The sequence below is a fragment of the Zonotrichia albicollis genome, chromosome 2, assembly GCF_047830755.1.
Source record: "Zonotrichia albicollis isolate bZonAlb1 chromosome 2, bZonAlb1.hap1, whole genome shotgun sequence".
NCBI classification, from domain to species: Eukaryota; Metazoa; Chordata; class Aves; order Passeriformes; family Passerellidae; genus Zonotrichia; species Zonotrichia albicollis.
The window spans coordinates 55,953,299-55,970,025 of record NC_133820.1 but is presented as its reverse complement, the minus strand read 5'-3'; the positions used below and the strand labels follow the sequence as shown (position 1 = coordinate 55,970,025).

General features: G+C 36.0%; 1 protein-coding gene across 2 annotated transcripts in view; it reads right to left on the bottom strand.

Annotated features, from left to right (window-relative positions):
• The window catches only part of ATM (ATM serine/threonine kinase), a 57,509-nt gene that overhangs the window by 39,334 nt on the left and 1,448 nt on the right, over window positions 1-16,727 (bottom strand). For both annotated transcript variants that reach the window (XM_074535180.1, XM_074535182.1), the window contains exons 2-26: window positions 16,240-16,337; window positions 16,042-16,154; window positions 14,679-14,824; window positions 14,121-14,285; window positions 13,100-13,265; window positions 12,583-12,821; window positions 11,670-11,833; window positions 11,265-11,434; window positions 10,345-10,716; window positions 9,623-9,817; window positions 9,187-9,282; window positions 8,461-8,686; window positions 8,201-8,332; window positions 7,366-7,491; window positions 7,153-7,242; window positions 6,042-6,210; window positions 5,186-5,385; window positions 4,557-4,639; window positions 4,313-4,468; window positions 3,776-3,851; window positions 3,508-3,638; window positions 3,031-3,151; window positions 1,784-1,960; window positions 841-1,010; window positions 293-539 (exon numbers count right to left, since the gene is read on the bottom strand). In XM_074535180.1, the coding sequence (XP_074391281.1) occupies window positions 293-539; window positions 841-1,010; window positions 1,784-1,960; window positions 3,031-3,151; window positions 3,508-3,638; window positions 3,776-3,851; window positions 4,313-4,468; window positions 4,557-4,639; window positions 5,186-5,385; window positions 6,042-6,210; window positions 7,153-7,242; window positions 7,366-7,491; window positions 8,201-8,332; window positions 8,461-8,686; window positions 9,187-9,282; window positions 9,623-9,817; window positions 10,345-10,716; window positions 11,265-11,434; window positions 11,670-11,833; window positions 12,583-12,821; window positions 13,100-13,265; window positions 14,121-14,285; window positions 14,679-14,824; window positions 16,042-16,154; window positions 16,240-16,311 (4,002 nt within the window). In that variant the 5' untranslated portion in view covers window positions 16,312-16,337. The remainder of the gene's footprint in view (window positions 1-292; window positions 540-840; window positions 1,011-1,783; window positions 1,961-3,030; window positions 3,152-3,507; window positions 3,639-3,775; window positions 3,852-4,312; window positions 4,469-4,556; window positions 4,640-5,185; window positions 5,386-6,041; window positions 6,211-7,152; window positions 7,243-7,365; window positions 7,492-8,200; window positions 8,333-8,460; window positions 8,687-9,186; window positions 9,283-9,622; window positions 9,818-10,344; window positions 10,717-11,264; window positions 11,435-11,669; window positions 11,834-12,582; window positions 12,822-13,099; window positions 13,266-14,120; window positions 14,286-14,678; window positions 14,825-16,041; window positions 16,155-16,239; window positions 16,338-16,727) is intronic.

The window sequence follows — 16,727 nt, the reverse complement described above, 5'->3', positions numbered from 1 at the left end:
AAATGTTTTAAGAGGAAAATGTGACAGATATACAACAGAGAAACTCAGGGCTGTACAATGAATGGAAAAAAATTATTGCATTATGAAAAAATTAATGCTTTAGTCAACTTTCTGCCTTAAAGTTTCTATTGAACAGCTCCTTGAAATCCTAGGGATAAAAAATCATCTAGTTTGTATTTAATAAAATATTACTTTTGCACCTATAAATTTGAACTATTTACGTAATATATACATTTTTCTTTCTGGTCTGTTAAACACCATAAAACTCAACTTACATATTTTAAATGGATACCTGTTTTCCTAAGCAGTTTTCATCCATAAGCATGTCATAGACTTTAGAAGCCATTTCTCTTTGCTCTGCTACTTCACTCCTTTCATGGCTTTGGCAGACAAAGTATGGGAGGATATTGACAAGTAACTTTGGAAAGCAGTCTGCCAGAACTTCTCTCCAGTCCTTCTCAATCTTGTTGGCAAGTGATTTCACGTCTTCAAACTGACTTCTAATCACCAGGTGTGGAACCAAAACTTTGTAACAAGACCTACATGTAGTAAATACATTTCCAAAATGTCCTTAAATTACTTTTTAAAAAATACCATTTCTCTACTGTATAACTAAGCTTCCAATCATTGTTTAGCTACTGCTACACACACACACACAAAAAAAGAAAAATCTTACCTGCATAAATATAATACACATGATGCTTGGAATACACTTCAAATGTTCTCAATACATCACCTTACAATAAAATCCTGATGCATTGCTGCATTCAGCAACTTGAGACCCTGTATCATAATTGTACATAAAATCTAAATAATACTGTCATCATATAGCAAACTCACCTGTAGAACTCCTCAAGGCTAGTGTAGTTCAGAAGAACATAAGGAAAAGCAGACAGGCTATATCCAGTATCATTGATTTTCAGCCACTCCATCACCAAATAGTCTAAATGTGATGTCATGAAGTCTTCTATACTTTTATAGCCAAAAATGTCAGACACTTTTTTCAAAACCTGAAATGCATGAATTAAGAATGCAAAAATAACATAGAGAGTAGATGGTATTATGGCAAACTGACAATGTTACACCTCCATGTGTACCCTCCAGCCTTTAAATGAATATCTGTGTAACTCAGCCCCTCTTTAGCATAAGTCATTTTATTATTTGTATTGCCATATCTCAGGAGATCCTGGAGCGCAATCCAGGAACTACAACTAACCCATATGAGTAAAGAAAGGATGGCCAATACTCATTTTGCAGGGTACAGACTGTGTGCAAAACATGAAGCAAGAAGTGAATAGAAAGAAAGGATGAAAGGAACATGTGCACTTAAAAAATGCCTGGTATGAAAGGCAGGTGTATAAGCAGCAATCATTTCAGTACACTCTTGTGAACTTCAAAATAGAATTCCACAAGACACATACCATCTTCCAATACACTGCATTTATTTTACATATTTTCCATATAAGAAAACTTGCTTCCTCTGGGTAGAATGATTTTTTAAAATGAGATCTGCAATATTCAGCATATAAAAATCTATTTGTATTTCAGATCTGTGCTTTCATATCATACAAGATTGGCCATTACAATTGCCTTTCATGATTTTATTATTTCTATGTAAGTCATTAAATAGAAAGACAAATTAATTCAGTAATGTAAGTACCATATTAGTTATACCTTTACAATATTTAACAAATTTCAATACTGAGCAAAACATCTGGTAGTCTTCTAATTTTAACCTAACCTTAATTTATAACCTAAATATCAAATGAGATATCAGACTTGCCTTTTTCACAAGGTGAGGCTCTAATCCATTCTCTTTCACAGACTGGCAAATAGCAAACAAAGCTTGCTTTTCACAGACTGGGCTGCAGCACAGAACCATGGTTATAAGCATCAGCAAAACTGCTTTTGCATTGCTCTGTTTGTCCAAAAGATCTTCAGGACTTGCATCACCCCTGACCTACAATAAGAAATCATGAAGACCATGAGCAAATATTCTGTTAAAGTAATCTCCTAGTTAATAAATCAGCATAAATAATGTAAAATTAAGGGCACTGACATAAATACTGCTGAACAAGTCAAGTCTCCTTTTTTAACTCCTTGAGGCACATAGGGAAGAACTGCCTTGCTATTTAAATGCAGCTCTCCCCCTATTAAGGCATTGTGTTGACAAGTGATAAGTTTAAATAAAACTTACAAGAAACTGCAGTGAAAGGAGAAAAGCTAACAGACACCACCAAGCTGAGGGGACAGAACAAGGACCCAAAGCAACACAGAAATCAGATGATGACAGAGCTGGAGGTGACAGTACAGAGGGATGAAAAAGGTGACAGAGAGAGGAGGCCTCAGCAGCAAGGCCACAGCAGACAAAGGGAAGAGAGATGACATGCAGGTAGGTAACAGCATGACAGAAAAAGAGGGAAAATTATGAACTAGACAACTTTACATGGTAGCAAGGAAGGGGGAAAACTGAAAGACACTAGAAGAAAAATTAAGAAATTCTACAGCACTGCATCACACTGTTGTATTTCCAGTCACTGCACCAAAGTGTAACTTTTCCTTCACTTCAAGCTTCTTCTGAATAGCTCAAATTTTGAAGCAAATCTCAGTTTTGTGCTCTTCATACCACTGGAAACATGATCTTTCTGAAATTTCAAATCTGGTTTTATATCGTGTAAGCATATTATTTAATTTACACTGCTCCTTACTCATTTTTTATATGTTTTCTAGATTATTTGGGCTACATTTTTCTGCAATTCTTAAGTGTTACAGCACTGAACCTGCCAACAACAAATAGTATGATAAAGAAGAGAAGTCTAAAACACACAGTTTACAAATTTACGAACTTCTAATGTGAGCAAAACTGTGAGTGACTGGATATGAACTGACTATCACTTTGTATCAGGAGCTCAGATCACGAGAAGTCCAGAAGAATTAGTATTTTCAGAAAACTAAACATGATGATGTTAAAGGTAATTTTATTCAAAACATCCAAACTAGGCAAAAACTAATGACTAGATGTTGGTATACCAGATTGCTCATTCCTTCCTGAACTTTGAGGTATGCATTCTCAAAAGCCTTTTGCTGAAGCTTCAGGGGAAGAGGTCTTGACATTCCAGAAGAATCTCTCTGTTTCACATCTTGAAACAAACTTTAAAAAAAAAGAACAATAATTATAAGCATAATACCACAAAATTGCTGTATGTTGTGCATACCAGTAAGATTCTGATTTTCTAAATATAATTATTTTTGTCTCAATTGCCTTATATAGATTTTTCTTTATTTTCTTATAGAGCAGTTTCTTTTTCTATATCAATCTCTCACATCACAGAATAATTGAAATGCAAAGTTGGAAGACTTCAACAAAATTTGACAGGCTTTTATATTCTGACAAGACTGCAGTTCCAGAGGTATTGAAAAGAGCAGCTATGCAGTAGCAGAAGTGACATCCAGTTAAGTGAAATTAAGCATTATTCCTCCAAACAGAAAAAATATCTATATTATCACCTGTTAATTGACTTTGCAGCAAGAATTCGAACTTTATGGTGACTGTCTGCAAGGAAATGTGGGAAAGCATCACTCACAGGGAGATCTTCATTTTTCACATCAAGGATTGCCCACTTGCAATGAGGATCAACCTGAAGAAAATTAATATTGTGATTCAAAATGTACAGAAGATACACTGCAATATGCAAAAGATATTTACACACTGTTTTTAAGTACATCTTAAATAAATATTTGGTATGCTAATGAATGTCAGAAAATCTGGGATTACCTCAAGCAGGGATTTCATGCAATTTAAAAGGGCCACTCTTACTGATGCCGTGCAGTTCCCTCCTTGAGATAAATGCCTAAAACAAGGAATACTCAATTAACAGAAAAAGTTGTCCACAATTTTGAGAAACAGTCCAGCAAGATAGTTTCTGCTGCTCACAGTTGACTCTTTTGTGCTCCATGGGCATGTCTGGGAGGATTTGACATTTTTATTGGTAACAGCAGACAGTATTCTTTTTGGGTTGCTGAAGTTCAGCCCTTGTCGTAATTACTGATACAATTCAGCATAGAATCAGTCCTTGTTTAGATACAGCAGCGTAGTGTTTATTATTCTGGTACCATCTTAAGGATTAATTTTTTGCTACAAATATAGCATGACACAGAAAATCTGAGAAGTTAAATGCTACACAAAAACAAGACCAAAAAAAAAAAAACAAGCAAGACACAGACAGCACTACAGTCTTTTTACTGATAGCAAAGACAAAAACTAAAAATCTAAAATTTTATGTCCAACAGACTCCTGCATTAAGTAACATACCAGAAGCCTTCAACAACTTTCAAAAACTGTCCTTTGGCATTCCCTGCCTCTTCAGCGGGTTCTTTGAACTGGGCCAACCCTGCTGCTATAGGGAGCAAATTATTTAGGATTACTTTACAAACTTCTTGATCTCGACGATACAAAGAACACACAGGACTGTAAACAAAGAAAGAAAAAATATGTTGAAAAAGCCACCAAATCCCCTGAAATAGATGTAAAACATGCTGAACAGTTTCCTTCTTACGAAAGAGGCTTAAGAAGCATCTCAACATCGACTGCAGGCAAGAGGTGTTCTTCAGTAGGGAGCTCCTTCAACAGGATCAAGTACTGTGGAATAAAAAGCTCGAATGGAATAAAAAGCCCAAACAAAACTAAAATGATGAACAGTACTTGGAAGAATAAGTAGTCAAAAAGAAAAATTAGGAACTTTTTTGTTAAGTCTTACACAAAACCATGCAGGAAGACACCTATCATCAGCAACTGCATGCTTGACTGGTCGTCTTTTCATGCAAACACCGTTACACAGCAATACAGATCATCAAACTTTTAGTTCTGGCAGTAAAAAAAAAATGTGCCTTTGTAAACTAAGCCACAGATATTATTCTACTGCAGAGACTATTTCTACTTCTTTAACAAATAACTAGTTATAAAGGCAAGATATATCTTTTTCTCAACTCTTCGTTTTCTGGCTTACAAATTTAAACTGCTGTTTTCCTGACTTCCACACACTTCAAAACACCAAATGGAGCCATTTTAAGTCTTCCCAGGGGACTGATGACAGGAGAAAGACAATGTGCAATCGAGAAGACTATGCAAATTTAGTAACAGCACAATTACAGAAGTGGGTCTGCTGTAAAAGCCCCTGAGACTCACCATGTGCAGATGCAGTGGCTTAGTGCTGTCAAAGACACTGCCCTCAGTCAGCATCAACAGCCTCCTCCGAACATCGCAGGCGCGGAAGCTCAGGGTCTGAACTCGGACCGTGGTCGCACAAATACATAAGAACCTCACAATTTCAAGGAGAAGTAAATCCTGCTTTGTCAACTGCTTTTCAGCTAATGGGCTCAAAGCACCTGGAAGTAAGATTTTCATGTAAGAAATCCTTCTCCAAAGGCAATAGAAGAGGTGGTAACATTTTAAGTCTTTGCACAACTAATATAAATTCTCAAAAAAGATAGAGTACAAGCAACCTTTGTGTTCATTTGTTATTGAGCAGATAGGGCATTTTAAGAAAGAATTTAAAACAAAAGGTAACATCAGTACTTGTAGCTCCTAACAGGAATAAACAGACAGATTTATGCTCCTGTCCCTCTGAAGGTCCAGCTATAGTGTCAAGAGTTATTGATCAGGAGAAGGAGAAAAGGTAAATAGGGCTATTTATAAGATAAAGAAGCACAATCTAATGAGAGATAAGCATTTTATAGACACGTTTTCTAGTCTTTTCTATGCCAAAACTTCTGTCTGACTCTGAAAAACTTAGTGTCTCTTCTTGCCTTATTTGATTTATAAAATTAAAAATAAATTACTCCTTCTAAATGAGCGTGAACACTTCATTAACATCTTTAAAGCATTGATGAAAATTATAACCGCTTAGAAAGTACCGACTTCAACCACTACCTGCTTCAACTACTAATAATGCAGCATAATTTTGAACCTTTGCAAGTTTCAAGCAAATAGACATCTGTAAAAACAAGCTTTTGGAAGTAGTTTGGAGGTAGAAAATACTTGCCCGTTACAGTTTGCATGTCACCAGATTCATTTGTATCACTGATGTCAGTCATTGAATGATCATCAAACAAACCATCAGATGCCAGGTTATCTACTTCCATAATACTCTCCTCAGGATCATTCCTGAGATCCACTTCTCCCAGTACACTTGGCTTTCCAGTAACTGTCATCTGACAAAAACACCACAGCCTTTTACAGTTGCTTTTTAGGGACAGAAGAAACACCACAGACATAGCACAAGGAGAGACACTGCAGTTTTCCAGTGAACTAGAGCAGGTGAAGACAGTAAGGGTGACTCAGAATTGATTAATTACATCCTTTGTGATAAATCTGTTTTCTGTACACTGTCTGAACTATTCTCTTTAGGATAGAAGCCTCCTCAGATAGATACTCATCTCTGAATTCTAGATTCTGCCAAGGGACAGTGCTAGTTTTTAAAAAAACAGTTCTCTCTGTAAAACTCACCAACTTCTCACCATACTTCGTAATTAGAAAGAAATGAAAAGGAGGCATGTGACTTTCTGAGGGCAAATTAATTACTGCTTTCCCTACCAGATGGCAAGTTAACACATGGCAAAACCCACAGCTCTTCCTCATCTGAAAAGCAGGAATTTGCCTACCTAGACCTGACTACAGAACCATGTGCCAAAGAGGAATTTTAAGTATTGTGCAATGATGTGTACACTTCCACTTTTCCCAGTGGGAAAGGAGTCATTTACAGTAAGATTTAATACATGATAAACACAAAAAACCCTGCTCCTATACAAGTGCGTTAACGTTAACCATCTAGTGGTATAGAATTCTTTTGTATACACCTCTACTGCAAGAAAGTATTAAAAACATGAAAAACAGCATAAATTTGTTTTTTAATGTGAGCTGGAATGTTCACCTTGATCAAATGTTATTCATCTGCTCTTCTTTTTACCCTAAGCATGTGTTCAAATGCTAAACAGGAATGTTTCTGTTTAGAATTTTCTATAAAACTCATGTATTTCAATTTTATTTTTTTCAGTAATATGAACCTTGTTTGATTTGCCTCCAGATTACTGTGCTGTAAAAACAATCCCCTCACAGAAGAGCACTGCATTCAGTAACAGACAGAATGTACTTACCAGATTCTGGCAAATATCTATCAGATCATTCATAAATTTTGATGTTAACAAACGCAGGAATATATTAGACAGCATCTTATTAGCACTGTTCTGTAAGGAAGCAAGAGGTACAGATAGCCTAATTAATTATTTGCAGGAATTAAAGGTATGATATACTCAATTTCCTGATCTCATTAATAAAGAAAGAAATTTAAAGTCCTTTATAAACTTTACCTTGGTACAATTGCACAGACATTTTGTACACTGCATTATCAAGGTCCTCAGGGTGTTGATCTGGGTATCTTCATTTAGTTTGTTTTTAGACTGGGAAATGCTTTCTCCAGCATAATGAATGAGAGACTAGCAAAAATACAACATGGTTAGAAAATCCCAGTGAAATGCCCCTATACACTGGCACCTACACAGTACACACATTATCACAAAAGGAAAGGGTTCTCATTCACACATTCTCATGCATACAGCTTTGATATTCATAGTATGCATCAATGAACCCACTTTTTTTTTCTGTGATTTTTGTTGTGCTTATTTTGCTCAAGTAGTGACAAAAACATGCTTGAAATCATCACAAAAGAAAAATACAGCACTTCTCCATTAAGTGTAAGTTTTGAGTTTCTGTATTTAAGCCAGGAACCACCTCAGATAGTGTTAATAATAAAAATAATAGCAATAGCGGTCTTCATACTGGTTTGAACCATCAAATTATCGTAAATTCCCGAATAAAAGACCTACAAATAAAAGGACTTGCTCTCCTATAATTAGTCCTTTGTCTACATGTCCATGTCTTCCATTTTTTGGAAAGTTGTGACTCAGAAATGTATCAATATTTAGAATAATCTCCACTGCAAAACTCATGAGCTGGTGTACTGACAGAATTTCAGTGATTCCTCTCTTTCAGCAGCAGAAACTTATTTAAACCTCTCTAAGCTGCCTTTTTCTGAGGAGACACCCGTGCTCTGAAAATGTGCCAATACAAACAGAATTTTACGAAGTAGTTAATATTCAATGCTTTATTTCATTTTTAATAGGTCCCAAATGCATTAGGGCTTACCTTAGCTTTCTGGAACAGCTCTGACTTACAGGCATCCTCCTCTTTAAAAATGCCAGTGTAGCAATAGCAGCCCAGAACGCCAGCCAAGAGACTGACACATCGGACAAGGTGCTCAGCAGCAACAACCTTCGACTAAATCAAACACACAGTATCAATACCAGCAGTTCATCACCACAAAATACAGACTCCATCCGCTTTGCCTTGGAAATAGATTGTTTGGGAGCACAAATGTAAGGATGTAACAACAATTTCTAACTTACCTTAGGACCACAACTGCTTAAAAGCTTTTCTGACATTGCTAAAAGACAGTTCTCCAGTGTTTCCCTAAGATTTTGATTGATGACAAGTCTTGAAACAGTCACATTTTTATCTGTAACATTTACTCCAAAGTTAGTGAAAATATCCATTTCATCAAATGTAGTCTGCAGGTACAGCTCTTCAACATCAGAAAAATTATTTTCTTCTTTCACTTGCACATGTTGCTCACTTGAAGAAGAGACACAGTTTTTACTTTAGCAGCCAGTATGTAACTTAAAAGTATTAAATACTATTATTTAATAAATACAGGAAATATACAAAGCAAAATAAAATATTTTATCTTTTTGTGCTTCTGAACCCTGGTTGACCAAGTAATTTCTGACATGACTTTCACTGTGGAATGGACAATACCATTCCAGCTCTAACTGAACTGTAAGGAAACATGAAGCCTGCACACAGATCATGCCTTCTCCTGAAGTTATGGAGCAGCATGTGCTTTGTGTCAGGGTCCCTGACCTCAGCCTACTTGACACAGCTGAAGCAGACATCCACAAAGCCCCTGAAACTAGTATTTTTAACTTCTAGTAGGTAAGTCTTATATTGCCTCAGAACAAGTTACACACATTTTAGTCTTATTAAGAGGAAACTGGATATAGTCCAAAGCATTGATGAGAGATGCAGCAGCATTCCTAGCTTAAGTACCTGTAATGATTAATTTAAAAACATACCATTTAGCATCATTTTGGAAAAAGACCATGGAGGCTCTGCAGTTCTTCATTGTAAGGCTCACAAGAATTTTTTGTAATACAAGATGAGGAAAATCACTGTAAGAAAGAAAATGTTTTCACATTTTCTTGCAATCAGACAAGCTCTTGGGATTTGTGAAGCACACACAAACACTGACCAAATTAACAGGGTATCTTCAATGAAATTTAAGTTTCCACTGAAGATTTCTATTGCATAGGTCACATATCTGCCATGATATGGACAGATAACCAAATTATATCCCCAGAATGACATTCTACAGGAAGCTGAAAAACCCTACATACTCTGCTTAAGCTTTAATATAACAGAATTCTGCATTAATATAATACGCTTTTCTCTGCAAAATTTTTTGTGTTACAGGGTGAGCTTACATGTAAAATTATGCCACAAAAACTTTACCTGAGGAGCACAGGAGGCAACTCTGCACATTCTTCTATTTCTTCCTCCAAGCAGCTGGACAGAAGCCATTTCATTATTGCCTCCCTTAACACAGAACCCAGATTCCTTTCAGAACTGTTGTGTTCCATTCCTATGTCCAAATTTTCTGGCACTGAATAGGCAGACATCACTAATGATAAACAACATACAGCAGAACTGCAACAAAAATGGAACAGGGGATCTGTGAGAAACCATGTGGTATTTGTTGATTAGCACTCTAAAGCAAAGTGAGTATTTCTGCATGCACAGGAAGCATCAAGTACATAAGCAAGTTAAAAAGCATGCACACTGGTCAACTCCTTCATTAAAATCTTTGCATTTTCATTTCTCTTGGCTATTACAGACATTGTCTACCTATCTAAAAGACTAAGTCAGAGTACTTATTTCAGAATAAAAATAGAGAAGAAAACATGCTTCTTAACTTCAAAAAAATCAACATTTGTCTGTCAGATCTTTAAATTTTTTGTCCATTTAAAATTTTAGTATATTCCAAATGTGAAGATGATTGCCTCTTCTACCTCTGCTTTCAGTCTTTTTACATATTTATGATCATTTCAACTGGTTAGAACACAAATGTGTGCAATTCTTAAACAGAAATACAGTCACAACAACAATAATATTGAGTAACACAGTAAAGGGGAATGTGAATCAGACACAAGACACTATCCTAGATTCCATTTTACCTTGAAGGTTTGCATGCAGGTCCTGAAAATATCTTCCAGAGCTCTTTATCTGTTACAACAAGGTTTCCTTGAATCATAGCTCCAAGCAGCCCAAAGCTCTCCACCTCAATTTGCTGAAGGCTAACACTGCGAATGGTCAGAGTCCAGATCTTTGCCCAGGTTCTCTGGAGCTCCAACTTGTGGGTGCTTTTCAAATCAGTTTTCTGGTTTTGACACAAAGCCACCTCTGTGAGACACTTCAGCACATAGGGGGTCCTTTCTCCTCGGCGCTGCTGAGGCAGTAACTGGTGAAGGACACTGAGTAAGGCAGGCAGCTCACTGCTAGGAATACTCATGGGATACTTGGATATTAGCTGACTTGTAATCTGTAACCTTGAAAACACAAAGTGAAGCAATTAATACCAAATATAGAGAAATTTGCATTTTCAGCAGTAAACAAAGAAACAAACAAAACCTTCTTCAAATGTAATTTCTTGTTTATAATTTCCAGTATTGAGCTGATTTGTTTACTATCAAAAGTTAAAGATTCAGTACTTCTACCATTTTCACTTGTAAAGACTGCTCATCTAGCCTCACTATCACTAACAGTTTCTTACAGTTCTGAGGTCCCTCATGGCAAACAAAATATCATTCAATCAAGGTCCAAGGTAAGAAGCCAGGCCTTGGAACAGTTTTCAGAACAGGTATTACAGAAAACTGTGTGAACTAGACCAAAATGGCCAAACTCTTAATGGTTACTGTACCACGACACAGCCAGCTTAGAGCAACTTTCCAAATGCTCTGACATTCTAAGTTCAATGCTTAGATATATAATCACAGCATGTCCAGACACCCAACTTAAATGCACAACATATTCAGGAGAACATGAAATGTAAAAAGATGTCTGGAGTGATACTCTTTTCATGTGAAGATGTTATTACCAAGGTATGACATCGGAATCCTTCTGGGATCTCTGCATGTTGTCTCGAATGACCCCCCAGCCAAGCTCAATCCTCCTGCGCTTGTTTGGCGCCGTGTCCGCGCTGGGCTCTCTTTGTGACACAGCATAGGACTGGGTAATTTCCAGGACTTCAGTATGCTCTGTAAAAATCTTTCATAAAGCGAAATTAAAAAGTATGCAAATTAAGGGAAAAAAAAGCAGCAGTATTTACAAGTAAACTGAAATACTTACAGGCTAACAAGAAACACAAGTGAAATACAGTATAATACATTTCTAAACTGTACAGAATTAACAAAACACAACACATCACAGACAAAAGTTAGGAATACTTCAGCAAAGCATACAGCTCAGTATAGTCAATCACGTACTCAAATAAAAATGTTACCTGATGACAAATATTAGCCATTAACTCAATTAAATTTTCCTTTACAGCAATATTACGAGAGCCTGAAGAATACTTCCCTCTGCTACTGATGATATTTATTTCATTCACCAGCAGATCATAGAGGTTATGTAAGATGCTTTGCCACTTTGTTAAGTCATATGCACCTGTACATGCAAAAACAATTAAAAGATAGCATGTATCACCCACTCGATACAATACATAAACCTACCTAGACAATGCAAAATACAGACAAAATCTGAGTAAGGCAAACAAAGCTCACCAAGTGCAGGCTTGAAAAGCAAATTCTATACTTTAGAACGAATAAAGTAAAAAGAGGAAAAGTTAAGAGATAACTTAATCAGCATACAGAAATAATTAGGGTAGGAATTAAGTTTCTAATAAACAAGTCCTCATCTAACTGGAAAGAATACAGTTAAAGGTAATGGATAGATTTGTACAAAGCATAAAAAAACTACGCTAGACTTAAAATAGACCACAACAAACATAATTACTGAGTTATATTCTCTGACCAGTTTTACAGTGTAAGTCAGACTCAATTAACAGTAGTAATTTCTGGGTTTAAATAGATTTGGTAAGACACCAATACAAACCCAATCTAAATTATTATTTCCTATCTCCAAAGACTTAGTATTTTCATTTAGCAATTAAAACTGCCTTTTGATTAAAAGATGCCTCAACCTTTAAAGGACTTAACACAATTAAAATGGTCTTAGTGGATACAATTTGAAAACTCCTTTTCACTTTCACTCAGTATTAACCCATAGCATAAAACTACTGAAAAATAATCATCACTACCATTAATGTTTCCAAGACTCAGCATCAAAATTCAGAGCTGGCATAATAATTTAAACAACCACATGCAGGAAAAAAAAAAATAAGCTTTTCATTGTACCTCTTCCCTGAGTTTTTGCACCCTTTGGATGATGAATATGAACTTGGAGACGAAATAACTCAATTATTGATTCTTTCAGGGAATCCTTTGGTCTATACTGAGTCCATATGTAAAGCACTGTAGGCAAAATTTCTTCCCCTACTTTGCAAATCTGTATGCGACAGTTGTCAGCAAACTTGTTGCAGAAGATATTCATTGCTCCAACAATAAAATCCAGGCCTGCAGTATTCTTCTCCTGCCTGTAACACAAACCTAACACTCAAACTTCCAAGAGAAATAATCTTATTTATTTTCGTAAGTATTGTTTAAATGCAAATTCTAGCAAGTAACAACATTCAGAACAGTATTCGCTTAATAAATGTAGAAGCCGTTCATATTTTAGAGAAGTTCCTTAATTGACATTCAAAGACAGAAGAAAATATATCTGAAGAAGTATTACCTGTTATTACTCAAGTCTAATCCCAAGTACTCAATATAAGTTATTTTCTAGCATACAAAAGGAGCACTTGCAACATACCTTGCAGACTGCATTGCTTTTGAAAAGAAGACAAGCATGTCAGAACACAACCCATCAGTTTGGAAGCAGTACCCTCTTGTAAGTGTGTGAATTATCCTAGCCACTAATACTCTATTAATGCTTCCAGAAGGTTTGAGGTATAAATGGCCATACCGGGTCAGCAACTCTGCAAATGTATTAAAAAAGAATGCAGATAAGTGTAAACATACATACTACAGAGGATTACATTAAAAAATATTGACACAAAATATTGCATTAAAGATACAGAGACCACCACTCTGAGGTCAACAGCTGGAATCCATGTTCTTACTTTCAATGGCAACAAATCCATGATTTTATAAATAAAAAAGCTGACTTCTCTGATGTACCCCAGGAGTTATAAGCAAGCATTAAGGTGGAACCTCATAAATATAAAAGCTGACTTCTCTGATGTACCTCAGGAGTTATAAGCAAGCATTAAGGTGGAACCTCTAGAAAAGGTTATAGTAAGCTTTATAAAGATTATATACCCCTCCTTTAATAAAAACAACTTGTTCCACTTACTGGATTAAAGTCTGACTTGCTCTAGATTTACGGCCTTCAGCCCTGCCTCACCTCAGTAACTAAATTCCACTGTGCTCCTTACAATCTAATGTCCACACTTCTGCCACACTTCCCAGTTTTGCCCATCCACAGACTCAGCTAACTTCCATGCTCCTAAAGAAACCACCACACAGCAACCCACCTGCTCTCCATGCCTGTGCTCTCTTCCACTGACCTGTGCAGACCATGCATATGTGACCTGACTGTCAGAAGTGCTTATGTTTCAGCAAGAATAGACAAACAGTACACAGAAAAAAAAAATCAATTCCTAAACTTTGCTGCTTTGTTTACTTCAAGTGTAAGCCCTTAGAGGCTGACACCACTTTACTCCATATTTTGTGCACTACCTCACACAACAGGACATCAAACAAATTAAAATGCATCTAAAACATTCTTCTACAAAAGGAAACACATTTCTAAGTAAGTTAAAAAATGTTACCTGACCATTGCTGCTGGGATATCTCACACCAGTATTTTCTTACTGACAGGATATCCTTCAGGAGTATACTACTACAGTCAGAACCATAAGCAGCACAACTTATCGGATCTCTTATAATTTCCACAACATAAATCAGAAGTTCCTGACATTTCAGTCTGGGTCCTCCTATATGAAGAAACAACATGAGATTATTTAATTAACTCAAATTCTGCCAAATAAATCTGTAATTAATTGTTTGTAAATATTACCCAATTAAAAAACAAAACAACAAAACCCCCAAACTTCCTCCAAGTTCTATGAGGAAATATTTTCTCCAACTGTTTCTAAAACATAAACTACCAGTGGGAGGATATATCAGTTATAGACACATTGAGTAACTAGAAAAAGGCACCATGAACATCAAAAAGGACAGATAAGGAGTACAAGTGACAGATTCACATTAAGATATTTAAATAGCAAACATCTGGAAGCAAATACGATGAACCTTACATTGGTAACTTCAAAGTTAAAAGCAAAGTACCAAACCAGTATCTCTGTATGATAATGCATATTACTGACGTTTATTAGCACATCTGATGAAGTATTTGACCAAGCTTCCAAGTTCTTGTATTTTTTTCTGTCTTGTAGTTTGGGTTGAAGCAGATGCATTTGGTTTTGTCAGCTGCAGGTTTTTAAGTTCTTTCTGGAAATATTTCTGCAAGACACTTCAAAAATAAAAGAGAGATTAACCAGGGACCTGCTCATTTGTGACTGAAGCAAAATAAGAAAATGTTGGTTTAGGCTGAAATGTCAGTTCCTGTTCTTTTCACAATTCTAATTAATTATCAAGGACTAAACCCAATTGAAATACGCTACAGTCCAAGACTGACTGGAAAACAGTCTATAAAAGGAGATGCAAGTTTTAAAGATAACACAAAAGCAACTTGGAGTAGGAACCAAACCTTCCTTTAAACTTTGCACAGTGCTAAACATGCAACTTACAATTAGGAAAAAAAGCATTGCTAAGTATTTTTATTTATGCTGCAACATTATAAAACAAAATAATAAGAAGTACTTATCATTGTTTTTATTGGGAAAGCCTTCAAATCACATTTCCTTATAATTTAAACTTAATATCTGGATTATATTTTAGATCTATGAATAAATTAAACTTTTCCCTGTATTTGTCACTGTAATTGCTATAGATTTTCTGGCCTATTATTTCAATTCAGTTTAGAGCCTCTATTTTTGTATTCCTCCTGTGTATTCCTAATATGCTACCGTCTCTAAAGCAACATATAACATTTATCAAGTACTTTTTATGAAACTTTTGGTATACCTGTGAAACAAAACCTATTCCAATGCTGTCAAATTAGAAAAAAACATAATGGAAAGCAGGAACCCATTCAATGAACAGCAATAATTCACATGAACTTCCACTATGAAATTTAACATTGGCTGAAGCTGCTGTAAGAACTTATGACACTCATGCTTAGTCCAATCCTAAAGTACACCTGAAGCAGACTGTACCAAAGACCAGCCTCTATAAACCTGCCACAGTCCTTCTACTGTATCTTGAGGAATTCAGCAACACAAGAAACTTTAACAAAGCTACTTGTAATCCACCTAAGAGTATAGATTTAAAATCAGAAGTGAAGAATAATTTTCCATAGAACAAAGCAACTATTATTTTTGCAAGTAAAAGAATCTACCCAATTAATGAGTTTCCTAGCAGTTTTCTGTAAGGGATAAATGTGGCACTTTTGGCCATTTTAAATTTACTTCCTTTGGAGACTAAGGTAAGTAATTACTTGTTTACAAGCTGACAAGCAGTCTAAATCAATATACAAAAAGATAAGCATTAAAATAGGCCTAACAAACAAAAGAATGATGTCCCATTCAAGAAAATTGTGACCATTCACAAACAAAACCAAGGAACTACCTAAATACAGCATCCCAGTTGAGTTGCTTTGCTTGTTTGGAATCAGAATTCCGGTCCAGCTGGAGAACTGTTTCAGGATCACGGAGAAGTCGCTTGAAATTTTCAATTTCCTTCTGAAAATGTATTACAAGAAGAATAATTGTTTATGATTCCCTTCATTGTTATTTGAGGCACACTGCCCAAAAGAAAACGTGTTACCCTTCGCTCCACAGCTTTCTCATTTTCAAGGCGCCGACAGCAAACCAGCAGATCGTGTAATGCAAGACTCATGGTTCAGCTTAAAGAGTCATTTATATCTGCACACAGAAGAAAAATGGGTAAAACAGTAATTATTGACCACACAGCCAAGTAAAAAAACTATTCTGAAAGTCCAGTATCAAACAGAACCAGGATGTTCAATGTTTCATGGAAAAGCTTATTTGTGGCCTGGTCAGTCTTATTGGTTGCAAAACTGAAGCAGTTTCATGTCAAGAATGCAATCTGTTCCCACAGACAACAGTCACAGAATAACTGCAGAGAACCCCTTCATATAACTCTGACTTCCTTTCTGTGAGTGCTGAGTAGAACTGGGCAGACAATTGGGAGGACATTATAGTGAGAAGGACAGAGCTAAATACATTCTGGCAAGGGGCACTAACTTTCAGTAGCTCTTTTAATGTGATACTGCCAGGAGAAGGCAGCACTTG